General features: G+C 50.7%; 11 protein-coding genes across 11 annotated transcripts; 5 read left to right on the top strand and 6 right to left on the bottom strand.

Annotated features, from left to right (window-relative positions):
* Positions 1 to 732: 732 nt before the first annotated feature.
* On the bottom strand, positions 733 to 2608 carry gpaA (guanine nucleotide-binding protein subunit alpha gpaA). Its single transcript, XM_026775825.1, has 4 exons — positions 2080 to 2608; positions 1662 to 2004; positions 1048 to 1604; positions 733 to 988 (listed from the first exon to the last, which is right to left on the bottom strand). Exons 1-4 carry the CDS (start codon positions 2195 to 2197, stop codon positions 945 to 947), a joined length of 1062 nt encoding a protein of 353 aa, XP_026631609.1. The 5' UTR covers positions 2198 to 2608; the 3' UTR covers positions 733 to 944.
* A 1069-nt stretch (positions 2609 to 3677) lies between these two features.
* On the bottom strand, positions 3678 to 4263 carry BDQ94DRAFT_134235 (uncharacterized protein). Its single transcript, XM_026764430.1, has one exon. The coding sequence runs from the start codon at positions 3990 to 3992 to the stop codon at positions 3744 to 3746; it is 249 nt and encodes an 82-aa protein (XP_026631608.1). The 5' UTR covers positions 3993 to 4263; the 3' UTR covers positions 3678 to 3743.
* Positions 4264 to 5819: 1556 nt separating this feature from the next.
* BDQ94DRAFT_45709 (uncharacterized protein) lies at positions 5820 to 6467 on the top strand. Its single transcript, XM_026775824.1, has 2 exons — positions 5820 to 6388; positions 6453 to 6467. Exon 1 carries the CDS (start codon positions 6009 to 6011, stop codon positions 6330 to 6332), a length of 324 nt encoding a protein of 107 aa, XP_026631607.1. The 5' UTR covers positions 5820 to 6008; the 3' UTR covers positions 6333 to 6388; positions 6453 to 6467.
* Positions 6352 to 7384, top strand: BDQ94DRAFT_165706 (Smr domain-containing protein; the record flags this gene model as incomplete). The annotated part of the gene is made up of 4 exons (XM_026770378.1): positions 6352 to 6388; positions 6453 to 6553; positions 6643 to 6893; positions 6988 to 7384. The coding sequence occupies 4 exons, from the start codon at positions 6352 to 6354 to the stop codon at positions 7382 to 7384; spliced, it is 786 nt and encodes a 261-aa protein (XP_026631606.1).
* Positions 7385 to 7676: 292 nt separating this feature from the next.
* BDQ94DRAFT_134228 (FPP/GGPP synthase family protein) lies at positions 7677 to 9347 on the bottom strand. Its single transcript, XM_026764429.1, has 2 exons — positions 8671 to 9347; positions 7677 to 8604 (listed from the first exon to the last, which is right to left on the bottom strand). The coding sequence occupies exons 1-2, from the start codon at positions 9090 to 9092 to the stop codon at positions 7857 to 7859; spliced, it is 1170 nt and encodes a 389-aa protein (XP_026631605.1). The 5' UTR covers positions 9093 to 9347; the 3' UTR covers positions 7677 to 7856.
* Positions 9348 to 10017: 670 nt separating this feature from the next.
* Positions 10018 to 11477, top strand: BDQ94DRAFT_45665 (cell division control protein 14). The gene is made up of 2 exons (XM_026775822.1): positions 10018 to 10610; positions 10675 to 11477. Exons 1-2 carry the CDS (start codon positions 10355 to 10357, stop codon positions 11307 to 11309), a joined length of 891 nt encoding a protein of 296 aa, XP_026631604.1. The 5' UTR covers positions 10018 to 10354; the 3' UTR covers positions 11310 to 11477.
* BDQ94DRAFT_179635 (FAD-binding oxidoreductase) lies at positions 11477 to 13784 on the bottom strand (the record flags this gene model as incomplete). The annotated part of the gene is made up of 6 exons (XM_026773434.1): positions 11477 to 12157; positions 12232 to 12437; positions 12519 to 12849; positions 12951 to 13041; positions 13103 to 13499; positions 13564 to 13784. The coding sequence occupies 6 exons, from the start codon at positions 13782 to 13784 to the stop codon at positions 11874 to 11876; spliced, it is 1530 nt and encodes a 509-aa protein (XP_026631603.1). The 3' UTR covers positions 11477 to 11873.
* A 144-nt stretch (positions 13785 to 13928) lies between these two features.
* Positions 13929 to 15907, top strand: BDQ94DRAFT_45674 (uncharacterized protein). The gene is made up of 6 exons (XM_026775823.1): positions 13929 to 14322; positions 14383 to 14448; positions 14501 to 14605; positions 14653 to 15031; positions 15080 to 15154; positions 15205 to 15907. The coding sequence occupies exons 1-6, from the start codon at positions 14209 to 14211 to the stop codon at positions 15534 to 15536; spliced, it is 1071 nt and encodes a 356-aa protein (XP_026631602.1). The 5' UTR covers positions 13929 to 14208; the 3' UTR covers positions 15537 to 15907.
* Positions 15908 to 15927: 20 nt separating this feature from the next.
* On the bottom strand, positions 15928 to 17232 carry BDQ94DRAFT_134221 (putative mitochondrial outer membrane protein (Sam35)). Its single transcript, XM_026764428.1, has 3 exons — positions 16805 to 17232; positions 16486 to 16725; positions 15928 to 16409 (listed from the first exon to the last, which is right to left on the bottom strand). Exons 1-3 carry the CDS (start codon positions 17060 to 17062, stop codon positions 16014 to 16016), a joined length of 894 nt encoding a protein of 297 aa, XP_026631601.1. The 5' UTR covers positions 17063 to 17232; the 3' UTR covers positions 15928 to 16013.
* A 269-nt stretch (positions 17233 to 17501) lies between these two features.
* Positions 17502 to 20293, top strand: mac1 (putative copper-activated transcription factor GRISEA). The gene is made up of 3 exons (XM_026764427.1): positions 17502 to 18029; positions 18085 to 18245; positions 18332 to 20293. Exons 1-3 carry the CDS (start codon positions 17995 to 17997, stop codon positions 19750 to 19752), a joined length of 1617 nt encoding a protein of 538 aa, XP_026631600.1. The 5' UTR covers positions 17502 to 17994; the 3' UTR covers positions 19753 to 20293.
* BDQ94DRAFT_134218 (MICOS complex subunit MIC10) lies at positions 20224 to 21110 on the bottom strand. Its single transcript, XM_026764426.1, has 4 exons — positions 21027 to 21110; positions 20863 to 20957; positions 20500 to 20650; positions 20224 to 20423 (listed from the first exon to the last, which is right to left on the bottom strand). The coding sequence occupies exons 2-4, from the start codon at positions 20944 to 20946 to the stop codon at positions 20374 to 20376; spliced, it is 285 nt and encodes a 94-aa protein (XP_026631599.1). The 5' UTR covers positions 20947 to 20957; positions 21027 to 21110; the 3' UTR covers positions 20224 to 20373.
* Between the last annotated feature and the right edge of the window lie 115 nt (positions 21111 to 21225).

Below are 21225 nucleotides of genomic sequence, written 5' to 3'. Positions count from 1 at the left end.
ATCGGGGAGGGAGTGCCAAGTAACAGTAGTAGATAGTACTATCCGCTGGGCGGAGATTGAAGCTGAACCTGGGTCTAGTCCTAGACACCTTGTGTAGATACATGCTGATAATTGATAAACTATTCCTATCTTATGCAAATATTTATTTAACGGATCAAGCATTTATTTTAAAAGTTCTTCCATTGTACACCGACTCTACGCGGAAACACGAATTTTTTAACAGAAGATATATTTCACAATCCTTTAACTCTGACTATAACCCAATGACCGACCCGGCATGACACATGAGAAAATGACATGAATATCAGCGTACCCTGTCAATCTCCCGTGCCCGTGGCCTTGTCGTCGTTCATTGCCCTCCAATGTACGTGAGACCAATATGGAAGAATGCGTGATATATGGTTACACACAGAATTGCGGACGAGGGGCACCAAGAGATGATGGGATATCCAGCTGGGGAAAAGAAGACACAGGATAGAAAAGGAAAAGCGGAAAGAGGGGGTGGAGGGTAACGCGAACACGGAGGGAGGTAGACCAGAAAACGACGCGGGAATCCCATATAAGTGAAAAGGAAAAAGAAGACACGCAAGCACGGGCTCTAATTATCTATGAATTCCGATGGAACCACAGATGACCCGCTGCTCACAGAGAAGAGAAACAGAATGGAAAGTGCAAAGGTAAAACAACTCCTGCTCTGTGTCATGGGATGGATATCGGTAATGCTGATAACAAAGAGCCGGCTAGATATCATTTCAAGACAAAGGAAATAGGGAATTAGTAAAATAGACAAGTGAATGTCTCAACGCCAGGATCTCTCAAAAGGGAGGAAAAAAAGAACAGATTGCGACATGGTATGGCAAAAAGCAAAACAGACAAGATTACAAGTCACATAGCATACGGTCTAAATGTCGAGAAGTTCTCACTCGAGCGAAATATACCGGTCATTAGATCAGACCACACAGTCTCAGGTTTTCTTGGATGATGATGTCTAGAGGAAGTCAGTATCTGGAAGCACGGAACAATTTAAAAGGGGCATGCAAAACATACCGTTAACTGCGGCCATAACGAAACGGATCTGTGTGGTATCCGTAGCACATGTGAAGTGAGTGTAAATCTGCTTCTGCTCGGCTTGGTTGAGAGAGACAAAGCGGTTGAGGATGTAGTCGCAGGCGGCGGCGTAGTCGGCACCACCCTCGTAGTCGGGGAAGTAGTTCTTCATGGGGCTGACGGGCAGCTTCTCCTTGAAACGATCGATCTTGTTCAGGAAGAGAATGATGGAAGTCTTAACAAACCACCGGGAGTTGCAGATGGAGTCGAACAAGGTAAGAGCTTCCTGCATACGGTTGACGGTCTCGTCCTCGAACAACAGCTGGTCGTATTCGGAGATGGCGACCAGGAAAAGGATGGTAGTGACGTTCTCGAAGCAGTGGATCCACTTCTTACGTTCCGAACGCTGACCACCAACGTCGAACATACGGTAGGTCAGATCGCCGATGATGAAAGTAGTCTCGGTGATACCGGTGGTCTTGACACGAGAGCGGAGGACATCCTGGTCGGTGGGGAGGTAATCGGGCTGCGCGATACGGTCGATGGCATCGAAGTAGCTAAGGAATCGGTTAACAAAGGCTCCCGATGAGCCCGAGACAGACGCGGGCACTTACTACTTGGCGGAATCGTTCAGCTGGTATTCACGAGACCGCTTGAAGCACTCCTGCACACCGCTGTCGCGCCACAGAGCGCCAATGGCATTGCCGACCTCCGGGGGCAGGTTGTCGCCCTCGATCTGAGCAGGCTGCATGAAGACGGTCTGCACGTGGTACTCATTGCGAGCATCCTCCAGAGGCAGCTCCAGCGACTCCATAGCCTCCAAGATGACGCGCATAGACTGGACGGTGTTGCTGTAGATGATTTCCTTGAAGGACTCGCGCTCATCGCGGGAGTAGCTGCCCTCATGGATCAGCTTCATCTGCTTGAGGATGGTCGATTTTCCGGACTCTCCAGCACCTGTTTCAAGACATCGTTAGTCTTGCGTCCCAGCGAAGGCAATGCGAAACATGCACGGGGAGAGGAGGCGCATACCCAGCAACAACATCTTGATCTCGTTCCGCTGCATCATCTTGTCCCGCTTGAGCTGGTTCTCAATCTCCTCGTTGCGGGCCTTGCCCTCCTTGTCTTCGGTACTCATTCCACAACCCATTTTGGCGGCTATTAATGAACGTGGGAGTGATGGATGAAAAAGTCTAAATGTGTAGCGGGGGGAAAAGGAGTAGGTGGGCGGGTGGTAGTGAACGTCAAGAGTAACGAGCCTGTCCGCAGGGAAAGATGTCAGTCAGCCATGGGAAGCGAATTCTCCGTGTATTGTAAAATTGGATTTCAACCAGCCCCTTGCCCCGTCGACCGTGGGCGAACGCGGAAAGAACCACAATCGGACACCCCAAGAAAAACAATCGAATGAACGATGCACGATTTTGATTTTTGAGTGTCGGAAAAGGATCAGAACCAAAAGGCAGCAGTCTCCCCAGAGATCGTGCTGACGCAAGGAGGTGCAGCTGATGCGTCAACCGGAAGGCTTGGGAGCACCGTTCACCATGAGGGAGGGATTCCGGGGCACAGAGGAAGCGCAAAGAGGAAAAGGAACAACGACGTGAAAGGGGCCACTCACTTTGCTCGAGAACTTGATATATCAAACTCCAACTGGGGAGGAGGAGAAAGAGAAGAATGGAATTAAACCGGGGATGATATTATTACTAAAGGCCAAGCGGACGCAAAGGAACGGGCGGCAGGGGAAAAATCAAATATAAGCGCGGAGCGTCTGGGACTAGTAGGCAGAAAGGAGGCGAAAGGAAGGTGGAACAGCGAAATACACCAATCGCGGTGATTTCAGCAAGGATAACCCAGAGAAGTTGGATGGAAGAGGATAGCGAAAGGAGAAGTAGTAAGTAAATAATAGAGAAAAGAATTGGATGGAAAAGTAAACCCAGGGATTCTTCGGGGAGATGTTGGTTCTATCCCGATCCGTTTGAAAAAGTTGGGGTTTGAAAGGAGGAGAAGGAAGAAGAAGAGGAAGAGGGAGGGGGTGGGTGGTGGGAGTAGATGAGACAAGAGATCGAAAGGGAAAAGAAAAGAGAGAGAGAGAGAGAGAGCGAGTAAAGCGAGCGAGGCTGAAGGGCCGGAGGGAAAGGATTAAGCTCAACAGGTTGTAAGGGGGGGCAGACTTTCAGCGTGAGTGAGTCGGGCAACGGAAAAAGAGGGGCCAAGACGAGATCCTGAGGCAGTCCCGAGAGCGTGCCAAAAAAGACGAGTAAGAGAGCGTGTGTGAGAGTGAGGGAGAGACTACGACGAACTAGCCTGGAGAGCAGACAGACCCGGGAAAAGGAGGGACTGATTGGGGGAAAACCTGAGGAAGAGGGGATTAACTAAAGAGAACGCAGCAGGCTGATACGCCGACTCCATCACTACCGGGTGCCGGTACCTGCTGCTGCTAGTCTACTAGTAAACTAAGTAGGTATTCTAGTACCAAGTGAGTATTGGGGGGGGGGTGTGGGTGAAGGCTGAGGAAAAGGTTTTTCCTCTTCTTTTTCGATTTCGATTTTGATTTTCCCTAATAAAATTTTTATAAACCTTTTTTTTTTACCCTTTTCTTTTTCTCCTCCTTCTTCTTTCTGCCATTGACCATTCCCGCTTTTTTCTGGAACGATAAGCTGACCCGGTTCCAACCTATGAGTGACGATAACTGGACCACTTCAATAGGGGCAGTGGAGTCGTCTCGTTTGGTAAAGGCGATGGCGACCCAGTCTTTGGTTGCTGATTGGCTCTGCTGGTAAGGGGTGGCAGTGGAGGAAATCCAGCACGATCCAATGGAATTGCGATTTTAATGAGTAGCTCTCCCCTTTTTCGACGTCCGGCTCTTCTTCTACTTTGTACCAAGTTTGTGGTGCTCCAACTTGGATTCTTCTCCCGATGGTAAGACCAGGGCAATTCGAAAAGGGCATAGCCTCTTACATCTTAAATCCGAAAAGCCCATCCCAGACACACCTATGACTATTTACTACCACACCATCCTCTACAAACTGGATACTGCGTTATAGATACTGCATGTCGGTAGCATAAGGCATGATCCAGCAAACTATGAGACATGAAAGAGGTTCAAAGTTAAATCCCATATAGAGTGCCAATCTACTTCCAAAGTTGTCGGTGCCGTAGATATTATGATTAATGATTCAGTTGCATGAATTAATTTCCGGATGACGCAGATCTGCAGTGCGCACCTGTAGGAGATGGCCATGGCGACCGGGATGCCATTCGACAGCCCATCAGGTGTTGTTTTTAAACTCTCCAAATCATATTAAGCGCTGACCTCCACTGGTGACGAAATCAATCCCAGATCTCTCTTGTCTCTGCTGCTCATCAGTAACGGACTAGACTAATCCTGCCGCAGTAATAACGACCACAGCAGCAGCAGGAGCAGCAGAAGACATCGTCAACAGTTCGTAGTAGCCGACCGTTTCTAAACCTGGTAAAGGGTGCAAGCTGGAAGGGCGCCTGCAGTTTCAGGTGCCCACCACGCGGTGGAGGCCCGGCACGCTCAGCGCCCGATCGCCAGGTACACCGCGCCATCATGGCTGGCTTTTCCATCACACAAAGTTACGCGGTCGGTTGGCTTGTTCCAGAATGTCTTGGGGGCTTGAGTTGGAAAAAGAGACAGTGACGCTTTACTCGTAGTGTCTATTCATAGACCGAACATTCTGAGGAATCAAACGTGGCGGTATCGTGCATGTCTGATGTGATGATATACGGGGTAGAATGCAACCAGCGGAGGCTACTACTGCAGCTCTACCATGTGGAAAAGGTGGATGGCCTCAAGATTGGGATGGGCATTAGCGTACGGAGGAATATTGTCGTTCCTGTTCCTACGGCCAGGTACTGTATGGTAAAACTCCACTTGCAACTGCCCGTCGATCGCTTCTCCGCACAAAAGGGAGAAAAATGGATAGGGAGATGAGAATCATGCATTCACAAAGACCCATTCGCTGCTCACCCATATCTTCTGAGTTCTGATACACGCTTGTGGTTTCGCCCTGTGGCAACATCGAATTCCAATATGTTCTCCTTCAGTCGCATCATCTCATGCTGTGACAACGTCTCCCATGGATAAAAGAAGGATTCAGCGACTTGTCTCCCATAACCACCGGGCATGCACAGGCGGAACGACCCGCCTGAATCGTGCAAGATGGAATCTGCTCAGATATTGCTTGCTGGAATGGAGGTCGGTAACCGAAATCCGTGGTTCTGCCACTCGACTAGAGACCAACTTCTCCACCGTCTAGTCGCCTTTAGTCGCTTGCTTTTACCGCCCGCGCTATTCATGATGATTGTCGTCTCCTTACCATTGCGTCTTTCCCCCTCACCCCCCTTTGACTTGGGGAAGGGCCTCGTGGCGAGCTGCCTGACATGTACTCTCCTACCACTCTGGGTTATACTAATTATGATGAGTAACTTAAGTTACATATCCCCTGGAGGATCGCAACTGCTTATAATCGAGAACTCCTGCCGCTGTCGACCGATAGCCTAAGAAGGCAGCTCGGACTGGACTTATCCCCATCTTCGCATGGAGCATGGCCAGACTATTGACTTGGTTTCCACTCTTCACTGGCTTGGTGACCTTGGCGTAGACACCTTATTATGTAGACGCTTTTACTGACTCGGTTGTATAGCCTGAAAGAAGTGCTGAGTACGGTCAGTGCTGAACAGGACTTGATGGAGGCGGCTCAGGCTGCAGAAATGCCGAATGGCAAAGGATTGGTGGAGGATGGTCTGGTCTGCAGGATTGTAAGTAAGTAAGTAAGCACGGAAATGGGCTGACAGGCTTTCCAAAGTCTCCCAGTCCGTTGCAACTCGTGATGGGGGTGGCTGACCGTGCATCCTGTCAATACGAAGAAAGAGATTGAGGAAGACCGTGCAGAGTAAGACACTCAACCCAAACCGATAACTAGACTATCGCCTACCGCATGAAGTTATCTAAGAAAGAAGGTGACCATGGATCTCCAATCCAGCCCAGCCTTTTCCCTGTGCGATTCCATCCACGATCCCTGGCTGGCTCATCGGCCAATCCGATCGCCGCTCCACTGATCCATCCACGGATCCAATCCCCGATCCATCTCCCAGGGACTGCAACATCCACTCGCGCGATCGGCCTTCCTTCGCAGTCTTCGCCTTTTGCGCTACACTTTTTTTGCGATCGAGGATATCGCATACAGACGATACCCGTAGGGATTGACTGTCCGTCGCAGATAAGCCATCACGTTATCATTACATCCGGTCTCATTCGATAGACACCCCTTATTCGTCAAAATGCATGAGCATGAAATGTCCTACATGGGCCCTCGGGGTATGATCCCTTCCTACCTTCATAGCCACAATCTCCCCATAAACTAACGGCACCGATACCGAAGCCTTCAGTCACGATCAGAGCCAAGATGCAGAGGCTGAATATGACCGACTCCGCAACCTAGCCCGACAAGAAGCTTCAAAGCGCAACTCATGTTTCCAACGGGTACGCCATTGACAACCACTGCCGCAACCACCCAACCGCTCGCCAAATTAGAGAAAGAAACAAACAACTAACCAATATTTAATGGTCAGTCTCAAGAAGCCTACTCCAGCGGCGATGGCGCCAAGGCCAAAGAACTCTCCGAACAAGGCAAAGCCCACGGTCGCAAGATGGAAGAATACAACAAGCAAGCGTCGGAGTTCATCTTCCGCGAGAACAACGCCAATGGGCGTGTCGCAGCAGACACCATCGATCTGCACGGACAATTCGTCGAAGAGGCAGAGGAGATTATTGAGGAGAGGATTAAGTATGCGAAAGCGCACGGTCAGGATCATCTTCATGTGTAAGCTTCCCTTTCACGTTACTCTCACATATTGTGGCTTCTTCTTTACCCTCGACACTGATCGCTAATTGTTATAATTTTCCCCAATCAATAGAATTGTCGGCAAAGGCAACCACTCCGCCAATCATATCCAGAAAATCAAGCCCCGAGTAGAACAAGTCTGCCAGGAACTCGGTCTCCAGTACGCGACTGAGGAGAACGCAGGGCGCATTTATGTGAATCTGACTGGTGGACCGGCGGATATGGAGACTGCGCCAACGCCCAATCATCCTCACTATCAGCAATATCCTCAGCATCAACAGCATCCGTCGGGTACCTATGCTCACCCGCATCAGCAGCAGCAGCAGCAGCAATATCCCGGTTCGCAACAGCAGCAGCAACAGCAGCAACAACAGGGTGCGGGCAACCAGGATGAGATCGAGCAGGTGGTTAATGCGGTTCTGCCTAAGATTCTCAATAAGCTGGAGAAGGCTTGCTGTGTGGTCATGTGAAAAGGGTTTGAGGGACACTGGGATAAAGATGTTGTTTGGGCAAAAGAGTATTTTTTGGCCTATACATGATATGATATGTGGTTGGTATAGACAAAGAAGGGTGCGTGAGCAGACACGACTGATCATTGGACTTTCGCGCAATTGGGCATTTGGCGGAAGATTACATATACCCCGGGCTGTGTGTTGGATTCAGTATCTAGACGGTGATTAACATGTTCTGGTTTCTTATCTTTCCCGGAGTAGAAGAGGAGAAGCTAAGTAAGGGAATAAGATCATTGAAGTTCGTATAGAGTCGCCATGAGTGCGCAATGTTTCAGATTATAAGGCATCTGATCAATAGGCTAAAATATATCACGTTTCAACATCCTGTATAAAATACGAGATCCCATCCAATCGACCAAACCGACCAACCAGGGATGGGCAGCGAATTATCCCCGAGCATGAGCGCTTAACCATCGCCTGTATGAACTCACTACTGGGGACCACACTCCCCCAGTGTCGACTCGGTGATCTTGTTGAGGATCGCCCGAACCATGGCGCCATCTTCGCGTCCATCTGCTTGGTCACCATCGATCGCTTGAATTAGGGTCAGTGCTTTGGCTCGCAATTCTCGGACCACGTCCCGCGTGTGCGCAAAACTGCCAGTGCTCTCCATGTAACTGACTGCATACAGTTTGACTTCGTCATCTTTCGTCTTTTGCTTGAGAATACTCAGGAGCTGGTGGTTTCCGGGGTTGGATCGGATACTATGAATGATGGGAAAGGAGAACTTTCCCTCCGTGAGATCTTCACAAAGACCTTTGTTCTTGGTGTACGTAGTGTTGGACAGGTTGAGGTAGTCGTCGCAGATTTGGAAAATCAGCCCCATGACGTTGACGAGGCTCACGCAGTCCTTTCCGGAGCTACTTTCAGCCTGCATCAACTTCACTGCAAGTCGGAACAAACCCCCAGTTTTGTTACCGACCATTTCCAAATATTCGTCCTCGCTGGGGCAAGTCAGAGTATCTCGCCAGAAGAGATCCATTCCTTGACCGCGGTGTAGGTTCAATAACTCTTGGACGTAGATGTCAATCGCAGCGGGGTTGTTCAACTTTTGCACCTCTTGCAGAGCAAGGAAATATACATAGTTCGCAGAGTTGATGGTTTGCGCGGTGCCGTATATGTTATGAGCTACGGGAATACCGCGTCGCAAAATTGAGTTATCCTCGACATCATCGATCCTGGCTCATACGCCATAGGTCAGGTAGGTGTCCAGACTAAACCGAGGCATGATGAAAACAGCTTACAGTAACGATGCAGTATGAAGCATGGCCACCACCTTTGTGATGATTGAGAGGCTCTCCGGGGGTACCTTCAACCATACGTTGAAAGCGTTGATAAGCTGCCGCCGTATGTCTTTGCCGGGGTGCTGTAGCATATAATCGTATGGCCCCAGAACGATTCTCTCATTATCTGGCGACCATTGTCCATCCTTGTATTTGGTTCCATCGACGCTGGAGCGATTACGATTGTGCATGCGCGAGTGGTTCGTGTTTGTTGGGAGCCCATCTTCATCCGGGCCTGTGTGGTCCATGGCTGGGCTCACCAGGAGATCAGGCTTTCCTAGGCTAGCTCCGCCCTTGCCGTCAATGGAATTGCCTGTGAGGGAATATAATCCAGGTTGAGAAGATCTGCTAGCAGAGAAATCTGGAAACGGCCCTGCAGACATGGCTTGATTGTTAACTGCTTGCGTGTTCTACAGGTGATCACTGGGGTCTCGTCGCGAACGGAGAGAGAGGGGGGGTCTTCGGCGAGCGGACAATGCTGTAACAACCAGGCAACCGTGAGAAAAGGGAGGAGTGAGCAAGCCCATCTTACAGGTATCAGGAATAGGGCGCAGTTGCACTAAGTAAGTTCCACGCCCTGCGAGAATGAAGGGAAGAGTAACCTTAAAAGGGTGGATTGCAGGCTGCGGTTGCTTTCGCTTTCGCTGCGGGGAACTCAGCCAAGTGACGAGGGAGCATCACATGCCAATATTGCTTTCCCCAGCTGGGGTCACATGACTCTGGGTCGGCGAAACTGGGAAACTCCGATCCGGTGACAGGCTGGAATGCCTCTCCTCACTTCCTCCCCCTCCCCTCTCTCTCTCAAGTTACACCAGATTCCCCTCCTGTGTGATTCCGTGTGACAAGTGTGACGAGTGTGACGGAATTTTTTTTTCAATTCCACTGTCTGCAAGGGGTGGTGACGTTTGAGTGGTTGCACCAGCCACGAGCAGCAGGTTGTCGTGGGCACGGTCGGTGGGCCTGTAAACATTCAGTCCCCAAACTATGCTGGAGACTGTTTCCGTGTTGGCTGTTATACTGACCGACTTCTTCAAGGAACTCTTTGCAACCCAACGGGTGACGGCATGATAACCATCAGGCCTTTATCATGGCCAGGGATTGACTTAGTGGCGTAGCTGAAAAATGGATCCCCTTTCTTGACATCATTAGCTGAAGGCTATCAAGGAGATCCTGTTCTTCATGGCGTCGACGTAGCACGCCTATTGGAACACGATCGTGCGTCTCCGGGACAACCATCGGGTGTTTTTGTCGGATGTGGGGGAGCTGCAGTCACTAAGGCTGGCCAGTGACCGAGTCTAAATCGGCTCGATCAGCTTCTCACGATGACAACAACTATTTCTTCGCTAGTTGATCGAGCCCACCGACTATCGCTCACCAATCACTGTAGCCTTTAATTAAGGCCCCCATTTTCCAAGCGCCTGGGCTCAGCCGTGTTCGATTATTTTTCTGGCTCCTCTCTCTTAAGTTAAGGTACTACATATAGATAGCGCCGTATCTCTTGGCCCAGGGTCCTTTGCGATTGACAGATCACGGCCCGTCCTTTTCTTTTTCACCCGTTTCCCTTCACCTGCAACCTAGTTCCTTTTTTCCCCTTGTTAATTCTGGAAATAGCCGTGCTACTCATCACTTCTGCCTTGTATTACCCATGGAGGCTTTGCTGGCACACTCGTTCGATTACCTTTCCTCTTACGAACCAAGCAAAGTTCGCAAAGGGCTGCGGCAGGTCGAAGGGCTTCTCGCACAGATTTGTTTATCCAAGACGAAACGCCCGTCGTCTGACAAACGGCGGTCCCTTTTGTCTTTTGGGGCTCCGCAACCGGTGCCCAAGTCTTTGGCCGAACTTCGAGATGATCCGGCCTTCAGGGAATTTTTCAAGCTCCAAGAGGGGTTTCAATGGAATGGTAAGTTTCGCTATCCGCAGACTCGCGATTATGTGAGTTCCCAGCACTAATGCACTGCAACCAGTCGCAATGCGCTTGGTGACATGTCTCGAACACCTGCTTGGGCGGGGGAGCAATGGCACCAATGACCTTCTCATCGTCTCCACACTCGATCTGATACAGGGCGTGCTCCTCCTCCACCCTCCATCGCGCACACTATTCACGCGCGAAATCTATATGAACCTGCTGCTGGACCTCCTCGACCCAATCAACTGCCCCGCCATCCAGTCGGCGACCCTTCTCACCTTGGTCACGGCTCTTTTGGACCATCCCGCCAACACCCGCACGTTCGAGGTGCTTGACGGACTGCTCACGGTGACCTCGCTTTTCAAACAACGTGCAACATCGCGCGAAGTCAAGCTCAAACTTGTCGAGTTTCTCTACTTCTACTTGATGCCGGAAACACCCATGATCCCCACCAGCGCGGCCAGTGCGCCTAACACGGCAGTCCTTGGACATCAACGGAGTCCAAGTAAACTTGGTGTTTCCCCGGTCTCCCGGAGTGTTAATGTTCCCGGCGCTCACGGCGGCGGAAAGGCGCATCGGGATACACGTACGACCGACGAGAAGCAAGCATTGCTGGGCCGGTACTTGAACAATGTGGAGGATTTGGTCGAGGATTTGAAAGAAACAGCACCCTTTGGAGCAACAGTTTATTAGCGGTGTTACGAGCGTCATTGGGTTCTGAATCTCTTTGTTTATGTTGAGCGTGCATGGATAACGGTATCATGGCTGGGGTTCTCGTTCTTCAATGGTTTCTTTTTTCTTGATATCCTCAAGTTTCTTTTTTCCTTTGTTCCTCTATTTCCTTTGTCTCTTGTTTACTCTTCTTCAGCCTTTCCCGTCTGGTACGGTCTATGCATCCGGCACAACAGCCTCTAACCTATTTCTTCCCTCATTTTTTGGTCAACGCTTTTCCTATATGACTCATGCATCCGCTTGATGTCTCATGTGTCACGTTGCGATCATGTCTTTATAATTTTATGCGACCCTGAATGAATTGTTATGAACGAGAATGGCTCTTTTTTCCCATTAAAAAGTGCCATGCCTGGGCCGGGCCAATGCATGTCTTAGACCCGAGCTCCGGCAACATCTCATCCAAACTTTCTGAGCCACATCGCTATGGAAACCACGAATCTCTTGTACAATCCCATATATACTTACTGATGTATATGTACAATATATCGCCTACCTACATAGCTGTCTATTTGAAGGTCTATGTAGTTATTCCAACCCAACCTTACTCAACAACCAACCTCCATTCTGCAAAGTCTGAAAGACCCCCTCGGGATCATACTTCCTCGCTACCTCCTTCAACCGTCTCACGTTCTCCGCACCATAGCTCGCCAACGGATCCTGATCCCACGCTGCATAGTTCGAATACTTGTAGGGGAGATACACGCCCGTTTGCTTTGCCGCGGATTCCGCCGCATCCACGATTTTGCGCACTGCCTCGCGCACGCGATCCTCATCTTGAATATTCTTCCAGTCTGCTCGGGCGAGGAACCCTGTACCACAAGAATAGATCTATTAGCTACCAGAAGGAAACATAAGACGTGTTCTCCCTTCGGGGTATACGTACACTGCTGTCCAACGGGCTCCAAACCTAGAGGAGTTCCGCCATTCTTGAGCGTTTCTCTCATGGCTAGCGAGGACATGGGCTGAATGACGGTTGTTAGGGCGATGCCTTCTACGTCCTTGAGAGCTTCGGCTTGCTCAGCATGAGCTTGTTCGATGGCTTTGTAGACTTCTAGACTGGGACGGCTGGACACGGTGCGGAATTCGTGGCTGCAAGAGTTCTTTGGTTAGTTTGTTTCTTTGATATACTTTTCATGTTTAGAACATGTAAAGGGAGGATATATGGCATACACAGTAGGCTCGGCTTCATTCACGGACGCCACGGCCTGAACTAGATCGTAGACGGTGCGGATTCCCGGGGGTACGAAGCTAGTGAGAAAAGGAATGTCATAAAAGGCCTGGAAGACGGGAGGATTCTCGACGGGCGCGCAGTAGAAATAGACGATGAGAATGATGTCGTTTGTGGCGTTCCAGATGAGAGATGCCCTGTTGTCTGTTTCAATGGCCTCGTGGTATTGCATTAGAGCGGCGCGCAGTTGGTCAGCTGCTGTGAGGGGGTAGATGCGAACTTCGGTCCATATCTGGTTGGGGATAGTGTTCATTTCGATCTTAGTGACAATTCCTGGAAGATGGTGGATTAGACATTTGATACTGAGTAGTAATACGACCGTAAATGCTGGTGTTGCTGGTCATAGATTAGGGTGATTGTGGGTGGTATAGTACCGAAGTTGGGCCCGCCACCCTTGAGGGCCCAGAATAGATCGGAGTTTTCGCGGGCATTGGCATTTATGATCTGGGAATTGGCGAGAACGACCTGTTCAGTGATTGTTAGCTCCTGTGTTCTTCATGGGATGAAGCGAGGAGATTATACTAACTTCGTAGTTGCAGACACCCATGGCACCGACGCCATACTGACTATTCTGGAAGGAGATGCCGCCGCCGAGCAACAAGCCGGAAACCCCCACGGTAGGCACTCTTCCTCCTGCAACCGCCACTCCGTGCTCTTCAAGAGCGCGATACACTTCCAACCATCTCAATCCGACGCCAATTTCTGCCGTGGATTTATCTTCAGCCACACGGACTTGGTCAAATGCTCCGAGGGAAATGACCACGCCGTCCTGGTTGCTGGTGAAGCCCGGAATCTGCAAATGGCCCCCACCCCGGATGGAGAACTTGACGTGGAAAAAGCGGCACAGCGCCAGCGCAGCTGCAACTTGTTGGGCAGATCCGGGACGGACAATTACCCGAGGTTGAAGCCAGCAGTTGGTAGACCTGGCTCGATTGTGGTGGTTGGTAAGGCATTCTTTTGGTGGTCGTTCCCAAACTGAAGACGTACCAGGGAACTATACGCTGCGGCTCATAGCCATTGGACCCGTGCACGACGGCAGCTGCGCCAAAGAACAGGGGGAAGACGGCAGCAACGTAAGAGGCCCGTTCCTGGTCTTGTTCTGCAGCTGACAGGCTGTCAAATCGCGATAAGAGGGTCTCTATATGCGTGGCCTTCTCTTGCTCTAGATGGCAGGCGTTGGCGACGATCTCCGCGACTACCTCAGCCATTGTGTGATCTATGCACGAGCTATAGATGCAGGTAGTTGTCACACACCAAATTTTGAGGAAGTAAAAGAAAAGAAAGGCGACGAAGACTGAGAAGAAGGCTCCTGTTACTTGATTTCCGTGATCCGAATGGTGGATATCGGCTCGGAACAGACAAGACGCTATCTGCGCCGGCGTCTTGAGCGATCCTGCCCCCAGGATTCAAACCCCTGTCAATGTTTGACAAGCCTCGAATTTGGAGCCTGAAAATCCTACGTCCGTGTTTCATTTGTACGTTAAAGGTATTGGCATCATCGACTTGCATTCCTTCGTGGTCCACAGCACCCCAGCCAAATAGTCTAGAAATGATGGCTCTCCCCGATTTTGCACTCTCTTCTCTGTCCATCCTGATGACCACCTCTGCTTTGGTGCGTGAGAGCCGGTCAGGATGGGTGGGTCTATCGAGCAACAGGACGATGTGCCAACATCGTCCATGACCATCGCGGTGCGAATTATTGTGTTGGTGCTGGCGATTCCGACAACCTTGGTGTGTGTGCTTCGAGTATGTTTCCTCGAAATTCCTGCAAGCAATCTGGAGGCCAAAATGACTGAGCTGTTGTAGCTGTATCTGCGCAAGTTCGTTCTTAATAACTTCGGACTTGATGACTGGTTGGTGCTGGTTGCTCTTGTGAGTTACGCAGCCGGTAATATTTCCCCGCGCATGATAACTGACTGACTAGATCGGAGTGGATCTGTTCTCTGCCCTGGCGTATATCATCACATACTATGGATTGGGCCGACCTATGAAATATGTTCCTACAGACCATCTGGTTGTGTTTCTCACGGTTCGTACATCGAGGCCGAGAGCTTTTACCCAAACTGATCTTTGCAGCTCGAATATGCCTCACAATGCGCCTACCTAGTCATCGCAGCGACTGTAAAAGCGAGCCTGCTCATCTTCATCATGCGTCTGTTCCCGACTCGTTTCGTTCACATTGCCGGGAAAGCTCTTCTTGGTATCATCGCGGCCTTCACCCTCTCGGGGACCCTCGCGCTGGTCTTTCAGTGTCGCCCAGTCCAAGCGGCCTACGACAAGGCTATCACCAATTCTAGCTGCTATCCCACTGAGACCTCGTACGCAATTCTTATGATGCAAGGTGTCATCATGTTCGTGCTAGATGTATCGATCCTAGTACTTCCGATACGGCCTATCTGGCAGTTGCAGATGCCGATAAGGAGGCGAATACTTGTGCTGGGGCTGCTCTGCATTGGTAAGTTTTCGAGGAAATTCAATAGTCCAATAATTAAGTATTGTCCAGGCTTCACCGCATGTGTTGCTGCCCTCGTGCGGTTCTCGACACTAAAATTTGCCAATGATACGACGAATTTCACCTGTATGGTTCCTTCCAATGTCGGCGGGAGATAAAAAACTGACTTCCCTCAGATTCAGCTTCCACGTCCCTCATTTGGATGGAGATTGAATTCAATCTCGGCCTTATGTCAGGGTCTCTCCCCTCTTTGCGAAAAGTTTTCAAGCTTGGCTCTCTTTTCCCCACGAGCCGCTCAACGAAGACACAGCAAAGTTATACATCGGACTTCGAGCTGCACCGGCACAGTTGGACAATAACTGGGATTACAAAGAAGACAGAAATCCAGAGGGCCTACGAGAGAAGTGAGAGCCAGGAGTTCATTGCCCCAATATATGGGCAGGGAGAATTGACCACAACTACCAAAGCCTATGCGGATGGGGAGACAAGCTCTGCCAGTAATGTTTGATGCCCGGGCCGTGATGGCTAATGTGTGGGATCTGTGACTCGACGATGTCAATGGAGACATCCAAAGTCAGAGAAGGTCGGATCAGGCTCGAGAATTCTATCCGTGAAAATTCGATGTATTGAATGCCTATTAGTGCCTCCGTTAATGCCGAGCCGGTCGGTGTATGAGGGTCAAGCCAACGTAATGCCCGTATATCCCGGATTGGCTTCCTATACGCGAATTGACCTTGGCTAGCGTGAAGGTTAATACTTTACCAGCCCACCCACTGGCAGGAACACAGACAGAGACTGGCCAAAGTGTTCCCTACATTATTGATATTGCTCGACCGGACCTTGTCCAAATGGTTTAATCGGGGTATATGACTATAACTGATTTCTTTGAGGCGGAAGCCTGTTTCAGTTCTAGTTAGGTAGCATTGACACATATAAGGTGTTATTGTACAGTAAAATTAGAGGATTCTGTCACAAATCCATCCGTCTAGAAGAACTTGAGGAGTCTGTCACGATGTTGTACAAGGTTCTCGTGTTGGCGCAGCAACTGTCCCAGCCGGTTCCGTCGCCACCCCAATTTCTCCTCCAGGATTAGGTGTGTGTATGCGAAAACACTAGCATCGAACAGACCCGGATTCGGTCGGTCGAAGAAGTGTTGGTTGTCGCCCAGTAGCGTAGACAGTGCCTCGAATGCATCGTTGGCTTCGGCTTCCAAGGCGCCCACATCGATATAAGATGACGTTTTTAGGATCTCTGTCCGGGCAGCTTGCTGGAGTTGCAGGGCGAGAGCGGTCCGCACGGCGGAATTCGTACTGGACGGGTTCACGTATAATGGTCGAGCAACGGCCTCGAACTCCTCAGGGTCCAGGTATAAGGTATATAGCTGCCCCAGTGCCATTTCAGTCAGTCACATTTCATCTATCGACATCTCATTCCGGGGGAGGGGGACCGCAACGCACCCAAGCATTTCGTATCCGGTGATCCAGCAACGACGCATATACCTCGAAGCGCAGATCCAACTGCTGCTCCTCCTCGCAGTGCACTTGCTCAATGGCCCATTTTTGGAGCTTGCTGGAAGGGATAGGGGCGTTGTTGTTGATGGGGTGGGCGGGGATTAAGAAAGGAAGGGCGCCAGAGGGAGATGCATGGTTGTTGGAAGGAATCACGTCGACGTCGATCCCAACGAATCTTAAGTATGCCTGAAGAGACGCAGAGGAATAACAGGTTAGTGATGATGTACTGGAGACGTGGTGTAATGCTGCATTTCGGAGTACGTACCTGCCACTTGAGACACTGTGGGTTGAACGACGGTCTGCCATGCCTGGCACTTGCGGCATCGGTGAAGACATACAGTCGATTGCCACGTTTATCTGACCATGGGCTGTGCGGGAGATCATTGGAGGGGTAGGTGACGAGGGGGAAACGGTCGAAGATGCGCTTGATTGGTGCAGGAACGGAGAAAAAGTCTCGAGCGCGCGACACCGTGCTCACATTGTCCGGTGCCTGGCCGGGGTCATCACGGTATTCGGGGGTCATTGGATTAATGGATGGATGGAGGGGACTGCGCAATGGGCTTAAGAGACACGGCGGAAGAGCTCGGGGCCAGTTTGATAAAGCCGGGGAGTTGGCGACAGGGCCAGCTAGAAGACCCGAGGTCGATGTAGGTTTGTTTGTGTTTGATGAACAGAGGAACAGATCCGTTCTCGCCCAACTATTTACTTAGTTAAATTCGAGTTGATCTTGTTATTCGCCGGCTGATAATCTCCGGCCGCCAAGCCCGCGCAGGAGCACCCTTTTCTATGCCTCAGGCATGAACAAAGGATAATGCTGCCTGAGGTTGCCAATGGGATGCCACGCGTTTGAAGCCTCTTATCGGCTTATCGCTAAGTTTTGCTCCGCCGTTCGGACGGCAACGGAGGCCCTCCATCACCTTTCTCTCTTTCTCTCTCGGTTTGATCTTCCCCACGGCATTCCCCTCAGCAATTCCAATTACTTGATCTCTTGCGGGTTTGTAATCACTTGCTGCAGCATTCTTCTTGTCCCGAGCAGCAATCCCTCGGCCACGCCGGGTTGACCTTCGTCTCTTCCCCGCCTTTGGAATCCATCCCACCGGGTGACCTTGCGCTCGTTCGAATCCGTCGCTGGTCCAACCCGTTCCAGCCTCTCTTTGTCATTCCACTCGTGGTGTGCATCCTGGTCCACCTTCGCTTCGAGGGGAAGAACTTGTTTCCTCAGGAGACTTGCGCCGCAATTACCTGTGCCCAACACACTGCTTATTTCTTTTCTTCTCTTCTCGTGTTGTGATTGACCGAGTTCTTACCAAAGCCTGCTTGCGGCCGTGGTACGATCAGACCTACCTGCGGGCGGGGTAAGGCCATTTGCACACTCATCTCACCTATAAGCCCAGACCCTCTGCTCGGTTTACTACTCGGCACACTCTCAGCTGATGCTGCTCTGGGCTAGTTATCATGCCTCTCGATGAAGAAGGGGCCAAATGGTCTTGGTATGACTCTTTCCGCCGGTGAAGAGGCTCTCTGCTAACCAGATTCTTCCACTAGTGAGCCATGTATCCGTGGCCATCGGTCCTCGAAATGCCAGCACTTCGACAGGATGATGATGAAGGTCCCAAAGGCCGGACGGCCGCTTGCTAGATGCCCTCATCCGAAGGGAACTTGCAGCTGCCAGAAATTATATGCGTTCATGATCCGCATTCCCAAAGGTGGGTAGATGCGACGGATATGGCCTATCGTTCATCCTTCGGTTACAGTCGCGTCTTTGGTGACTGACTTCGACTGTTCCATGTAGGCTCGACTTGCTTGTGCAGACCAGTGTACCAAGTACCTGCTGATGCAGCGGAATCTGCTTCAACCACCCCGATTCCTGCTCCTCCGATACCGATTGCTGCTCCCAATAAAATTCAGAAACCCATTAAACGACAGGTCAAGACGGCCCCAGAGAATCTTACCAAAGCCTTGAACTCCATATCAGAATTCGGAAACCAGCAATTGGAACATGGAAAATTGGGCCGACCATCCCCTTATACGGCTCAGGAACAACGTTTGAGCAGTTCATATGATATCATCAAGCAAGAACCAACTCCCTCGCACAAGGCCTTCGAGCGCGCTAGCGAAGATAAGGCGCCGCAGGGCGGCAGCTGTTGCTCTCGCAAGCCCCAACCCCCACAGACTATAACTCCGGATGTTCAAGCTCCCGCAGTTCAGCGTTCCTGTTGTAGCAAGTCCAAGCCGGCGGCACAAGACGTCGAGAAGGAAGGCAGCATTCTTGACAGTTCTGATTACTTCCACCCTCCAGTCTTTGACACTGATAACGCAAGATACACCCCGAATTCTATTCCTCAAGTTTCGACATGGCAGGATTTCCAAGCAGCGAAGCAGAGCCAGTACATGCAGCCTTTCGCATTGCCCGTATCCGAGTCCGGTTATCTTCCCATGGCCGGACCTGCCGCAGATATTCGTCCTAAGCCACTAGACTTCCAGCATCCGCATGCTTTCAACAACTATGATCTCTTCAGCAATCAGACTTCGCAGCCGCCGTCGGAGAATACGCAGAATGTCGTTGCAGATCCAAAATGTACTGCTAGCGAAGTCGCCCATGATTGTAGCTGTGGCGATGGTTGTCAATGTCTGGGCTGCGCGTCTCACCCGTTCAACAACACTACCCGACAGCATGTCCAACAAATGGGCCTCCTGGTGGCCCTGAATGATGATGAGCAAAGCCCCGAAAGGCTGAACAGTCATAGAGGCTCCCCTCTGCAAAGTCAACCACCGGACTTCTCATCATTACAATATTCGTTCACAAACTTCGGAAATCCTTTGGGTGAAGGCTTTCACCCCGTTGCAATGCACCCATATGCCCAACAGAGTACGGATCCGGGTCACGTAAATAAAGGCTATTCATCTCCACCTGCGGATTATCTAGGACAGCAGCTCATGGTGCCGTCAGAGTACTATACTCTCGAGTACCCAGTGGGGCTGCCTAGTGCTTGCGTCGATACAACTGGAAGTTGCCAGTGCGGGAATGACTGTACCTGTGTTGGCTGTCTCACCCACAGCGGACACAATGGGCTGCCTCTTGAGCCCGCCATGCCCGAGAGCAATTGGGACCACATGAATCTTCCAGGTTTCTCCATGGACGCCGCTGGGCACAGCACGTCGCAGATGCCCGTGATGGATAACTTTGTCGCTCATTCGAACTCGATGCTGTAGTACCCCGCTTTTCAGCTGCAGTTGGATGCAACGCGACTCCACCTTTCTCTCACTCTTATGCCCTTCCTTTGCTTTTCCTGCGATCAAGTTTTTACTCGGATGACCGATGCTTGTTCATGATACCCCTTTCACATAGACGTTGGATGATAGAGGATACAAAAGTCTTTTCGTCCTCTCTATTATTGTATATATTCCTGAGCCATTACTTGCGTTTGTCTAGAGTCTCAAAAGCACGGACCAATCTCCTCCCCCAGCTCTGCGAGCCCTTGTTTTTCTCTTATCGCCTTGTGTTCTATGCTGATTGGCACAACATCTGTAAGAACTATCGTAAAAGAGACTTAGGTCTGGACCTAACGCAGCAAACTGGAGAGAAGCCCAGGTGTCTTGTAGTGTGATCGTGTGATCAGACAGACGGTCCTTGATGCTAATGAATAGCTACTATAAAAGCAACATTACAGATGCCTCGACAGATTTAAGAGTGGTAGCATAACGATGAATTGGATGCTAAAGTAGGAAAAAGTCTAGAGAGACCATTTCAAACACGACGAAAGATGTTCTTGATGCAGCTCATTTTCCTTCCCAGCTATACAGGTATCATACAGAAATGGAGGCCGAGCTGCTCTACCTACGCAGGGCATCTCTGACCGGAGAGTCGCCCCGACGGAAGGAGGCTGCAGAAAGTTAGCTAGGACAATTCCTTCCCGTAGTGCGAGGAAAGGGATCTTGGATGCAGTTGCATGAACGTACCGTCAGCTTCCTCCCAAGCACGTCCGGCACCGAAGCCGAGACCAACCCACGCGGGCCAAGCTCTCCGCTTGAAGAGGAGCACGGAGAAGACAACACCGAAGGAGAGACCGAGGGAAGAGCGGATAATGAGGGAGGAGATGGCGCGATCCCACTGTGCATTGAGAAGTTCCGTATTAGCCCGAACACTACTGACTACACTTCCCGATGACATATGTGCGTGTGTCCCGCAGTTGCAATTTGCGGATGGGGTTGTTCAAGGGCGGAGAGGTCCGGAGGCTCCATGACAGGCCCAGCCAACAAGACCATTCAACATCCAGACGGAACAAAGCGATCGATGGGAACTTCAGATGGTGGTGTAAGTACCTTTTCGTTCAGCAGGGCCTCGCTGACGGGCTTGGTGGAGCGTGGGACCGGTGCGACCGGCTGGGATTCGTTGGAGTCGGCCATGGCGATAAGAGCTGAATGTCCAAGAGTTAATTCATAGACCCAAATTAGGGGTCAATTGGATCGACAGGGACTTGACTGACCTTCGGCAACAGACTACAGAAGGGAGGGTTAGAGATGCAAGCAAAGGAATGAGAAACAAGAAAGAGAAGGAGAGTCGATGGGCGGACGAACTGATCGGGAGGAACGTTTCGAGCTCTGCCGGGCTAAAAGGCGGTCGGAAAAACTAGGCAAAGCGCTCTCCGCTTTCTGGCGTCAGTCTTCAACTTTTTCGACTTTAAG

The sequence above is a fragment of the Aspergillus welwitschiae genome (assembly GCF_003344945.1).
Source record: "Aspergillus welwitschiae strain CBS 139.54b unplaced genomic scaffold BDQ94scaffold_2, whole genome shotgun sequence".
Taxonomy (NCBI): Eukaryota; Fungi; Ascomycota; class Eurotiomycetes; order Eurotiales; family Aspergillaceae; genus Aspergillus; species Aspergillus welwitschiae.
The sequence above is the reverse complement of the archived record's forward strand: the minus strand, read 5'-3'. Positions and strand labels throughout refer to the sequence as shown.

Excerpts from the sequence above, each read along its gene's own strand:
- BDQ94DRAFT_134218 (XM_026764426.1), bottom strand. The coding sequence starts at position 20,946 with ATGGCCGACTCCAACGAATCCCAGCCGGTCGCACCGGTCCCACGCTCC. Across the intron at positions 20,651-20,862 it reads AGGCCCTGCTGAACGAAAAG|TGGGATCGCGCCATCTCCTC; the intron begins GTACTTACACCA and ends CTCAATGCACAG. Across the intron at positions 20,424-20,499 it reads TGCTTGGGAGGAAGCTGACG|CCTCCTTCCGTCGGGGCGAC; the intron begins GTACGTTCATGC and ends AACTTTCTGCAG.
- BDQ94DRAFT_45709 (XM_026775824.1), top strand. The coding sequence starts at position 6,009 with ATGAAGTTATCTAAGAAAGAAGGTGACCATGGATCTCCAATCCAGCCC.
- mac1 (XM_026764427.1), top strand. The coding sequence starts at position 17,995 with ATGCCTCTCGATGAAGAAGGGGCCAAATGGTCTTG. Across the intron at positions 18,030-18,084 it reads GAAGGGGCCAAATGGTCTTG|TGAGCCATGTATCCGTGGCC; the intron begins GTATGACTCTTT and ends TTCTTCCACTAG. Across the intron at positions 18,246-18,331 it reads CATGATCCGCATTCCCAAAG|GCTCGACTTGCTTGTGCAGA; the intron begins GTGGGTAGATGC and ends TGTTCCATGTAG.
- BDQ94DRAFT_134221 (XM_026764428.1), bottom strand. The coding sequence starts at position 17,062 with ATGACCCCCGAATACCGTGATGACCCCGGCCAGGCACCGGACAATGTG. Across the intron at positions 16,726-16,804 it reads CACAGTGTCTCAAGTGGCAG|GCATACTTAAGATTCGTTGG; the intron begins GTACGTACTCCG and ends GCGTCTCTTCAG. Across the intron at positions 16,410-16,485 it reads ACCGGATACGAAATGCTTGG|CTATATACCTTATACCTGGA; the intron begins GTGCGTTGCGGT and ends GCACTGGGGCAG.
- BDQ94DRAFT_45665 (XM_026775822.1), top strand. The coding sequence starts at position 10,355 with ATGGAGGCTTTGCTGGCACACTCGTTCGATTACCTTTCCTCTTACGAA. Across the intron at positions 10,611-10,674 it reads AGAGGGGTTTCAATGGAATG|TCGCAATGCGCTTGGTGACA; the intron begins GTAAGTTTCGCT and ends CACTGCAACCAG.
- BDQ94DRAFT_134235 (XM_026764430.1), bottom strand. The coding sequence starts at position 3,992 with ATGCCCTTTTCGAATTGCCCTGGTCTTACCATCGGGAGAAGAATCCAA.
- BDQ94DRAFT_45674 (XM_026775823.1), top strand. The coding sequence starts at position 14,209 with ATGGGTGGGTCTATCGAGCAACAGGACGATGTGCCAACATCGTCCATG. Across the intron at positions 14,323-14,382 it reads CCTTGGTGTGTGTGCTTCGA|CTGTATCTGCGCAAGTTCGT; the intron begins GTATGTTTCCTC and ends GAGCTGTTGTAG. Across the intron at positions 15,032-15,079 it reads GCTGGGGCTGCTCTGCATTG|GCTTCACCGCATGTGTTGCT; the intron begins GTAAGTTTTCGA and ends AGTATTGTCCAG.
- gpaA (XM_026775825.1), bottom strand. The coding sequence starts at position 2,197 with ATGGGTTGTGGAATGAGTACCGAAGACAAGGAGGGCAAGGCCCGCAAC. Across the intron at positions 1,605-1,661 it reads CTGAACGATTCCGCCAAGTA|CTACTTCGATGCCATCGACC; the intron begins GTAAGTGCCCGC and ends CCGATTCCTTAG. Across the intron at positions 989-1,047 it reads CGTTATGGCCGCAGTTAACG|ACATCATCATCCAAGAAAAC; the intron begins GTATGTTTTGCA and ends GACTTCCTCTAG.
- BDQ94DRAFT_134228 (XM_026764429.1), bottom strand. The coding sequence starts at position 9,092 with ATGTCTGCAGGGCCGTTTCCAGATTTCTCTGCTAGCAGATCTTCTCAA. Across the intron at positions 8,605-8,670 it reads CTTCATACTGCATCGTTACT|GATCGATGATGTCGAGGATA; the intron begins GTAAGCTGTTTT and ends CGTATGAGCCAG.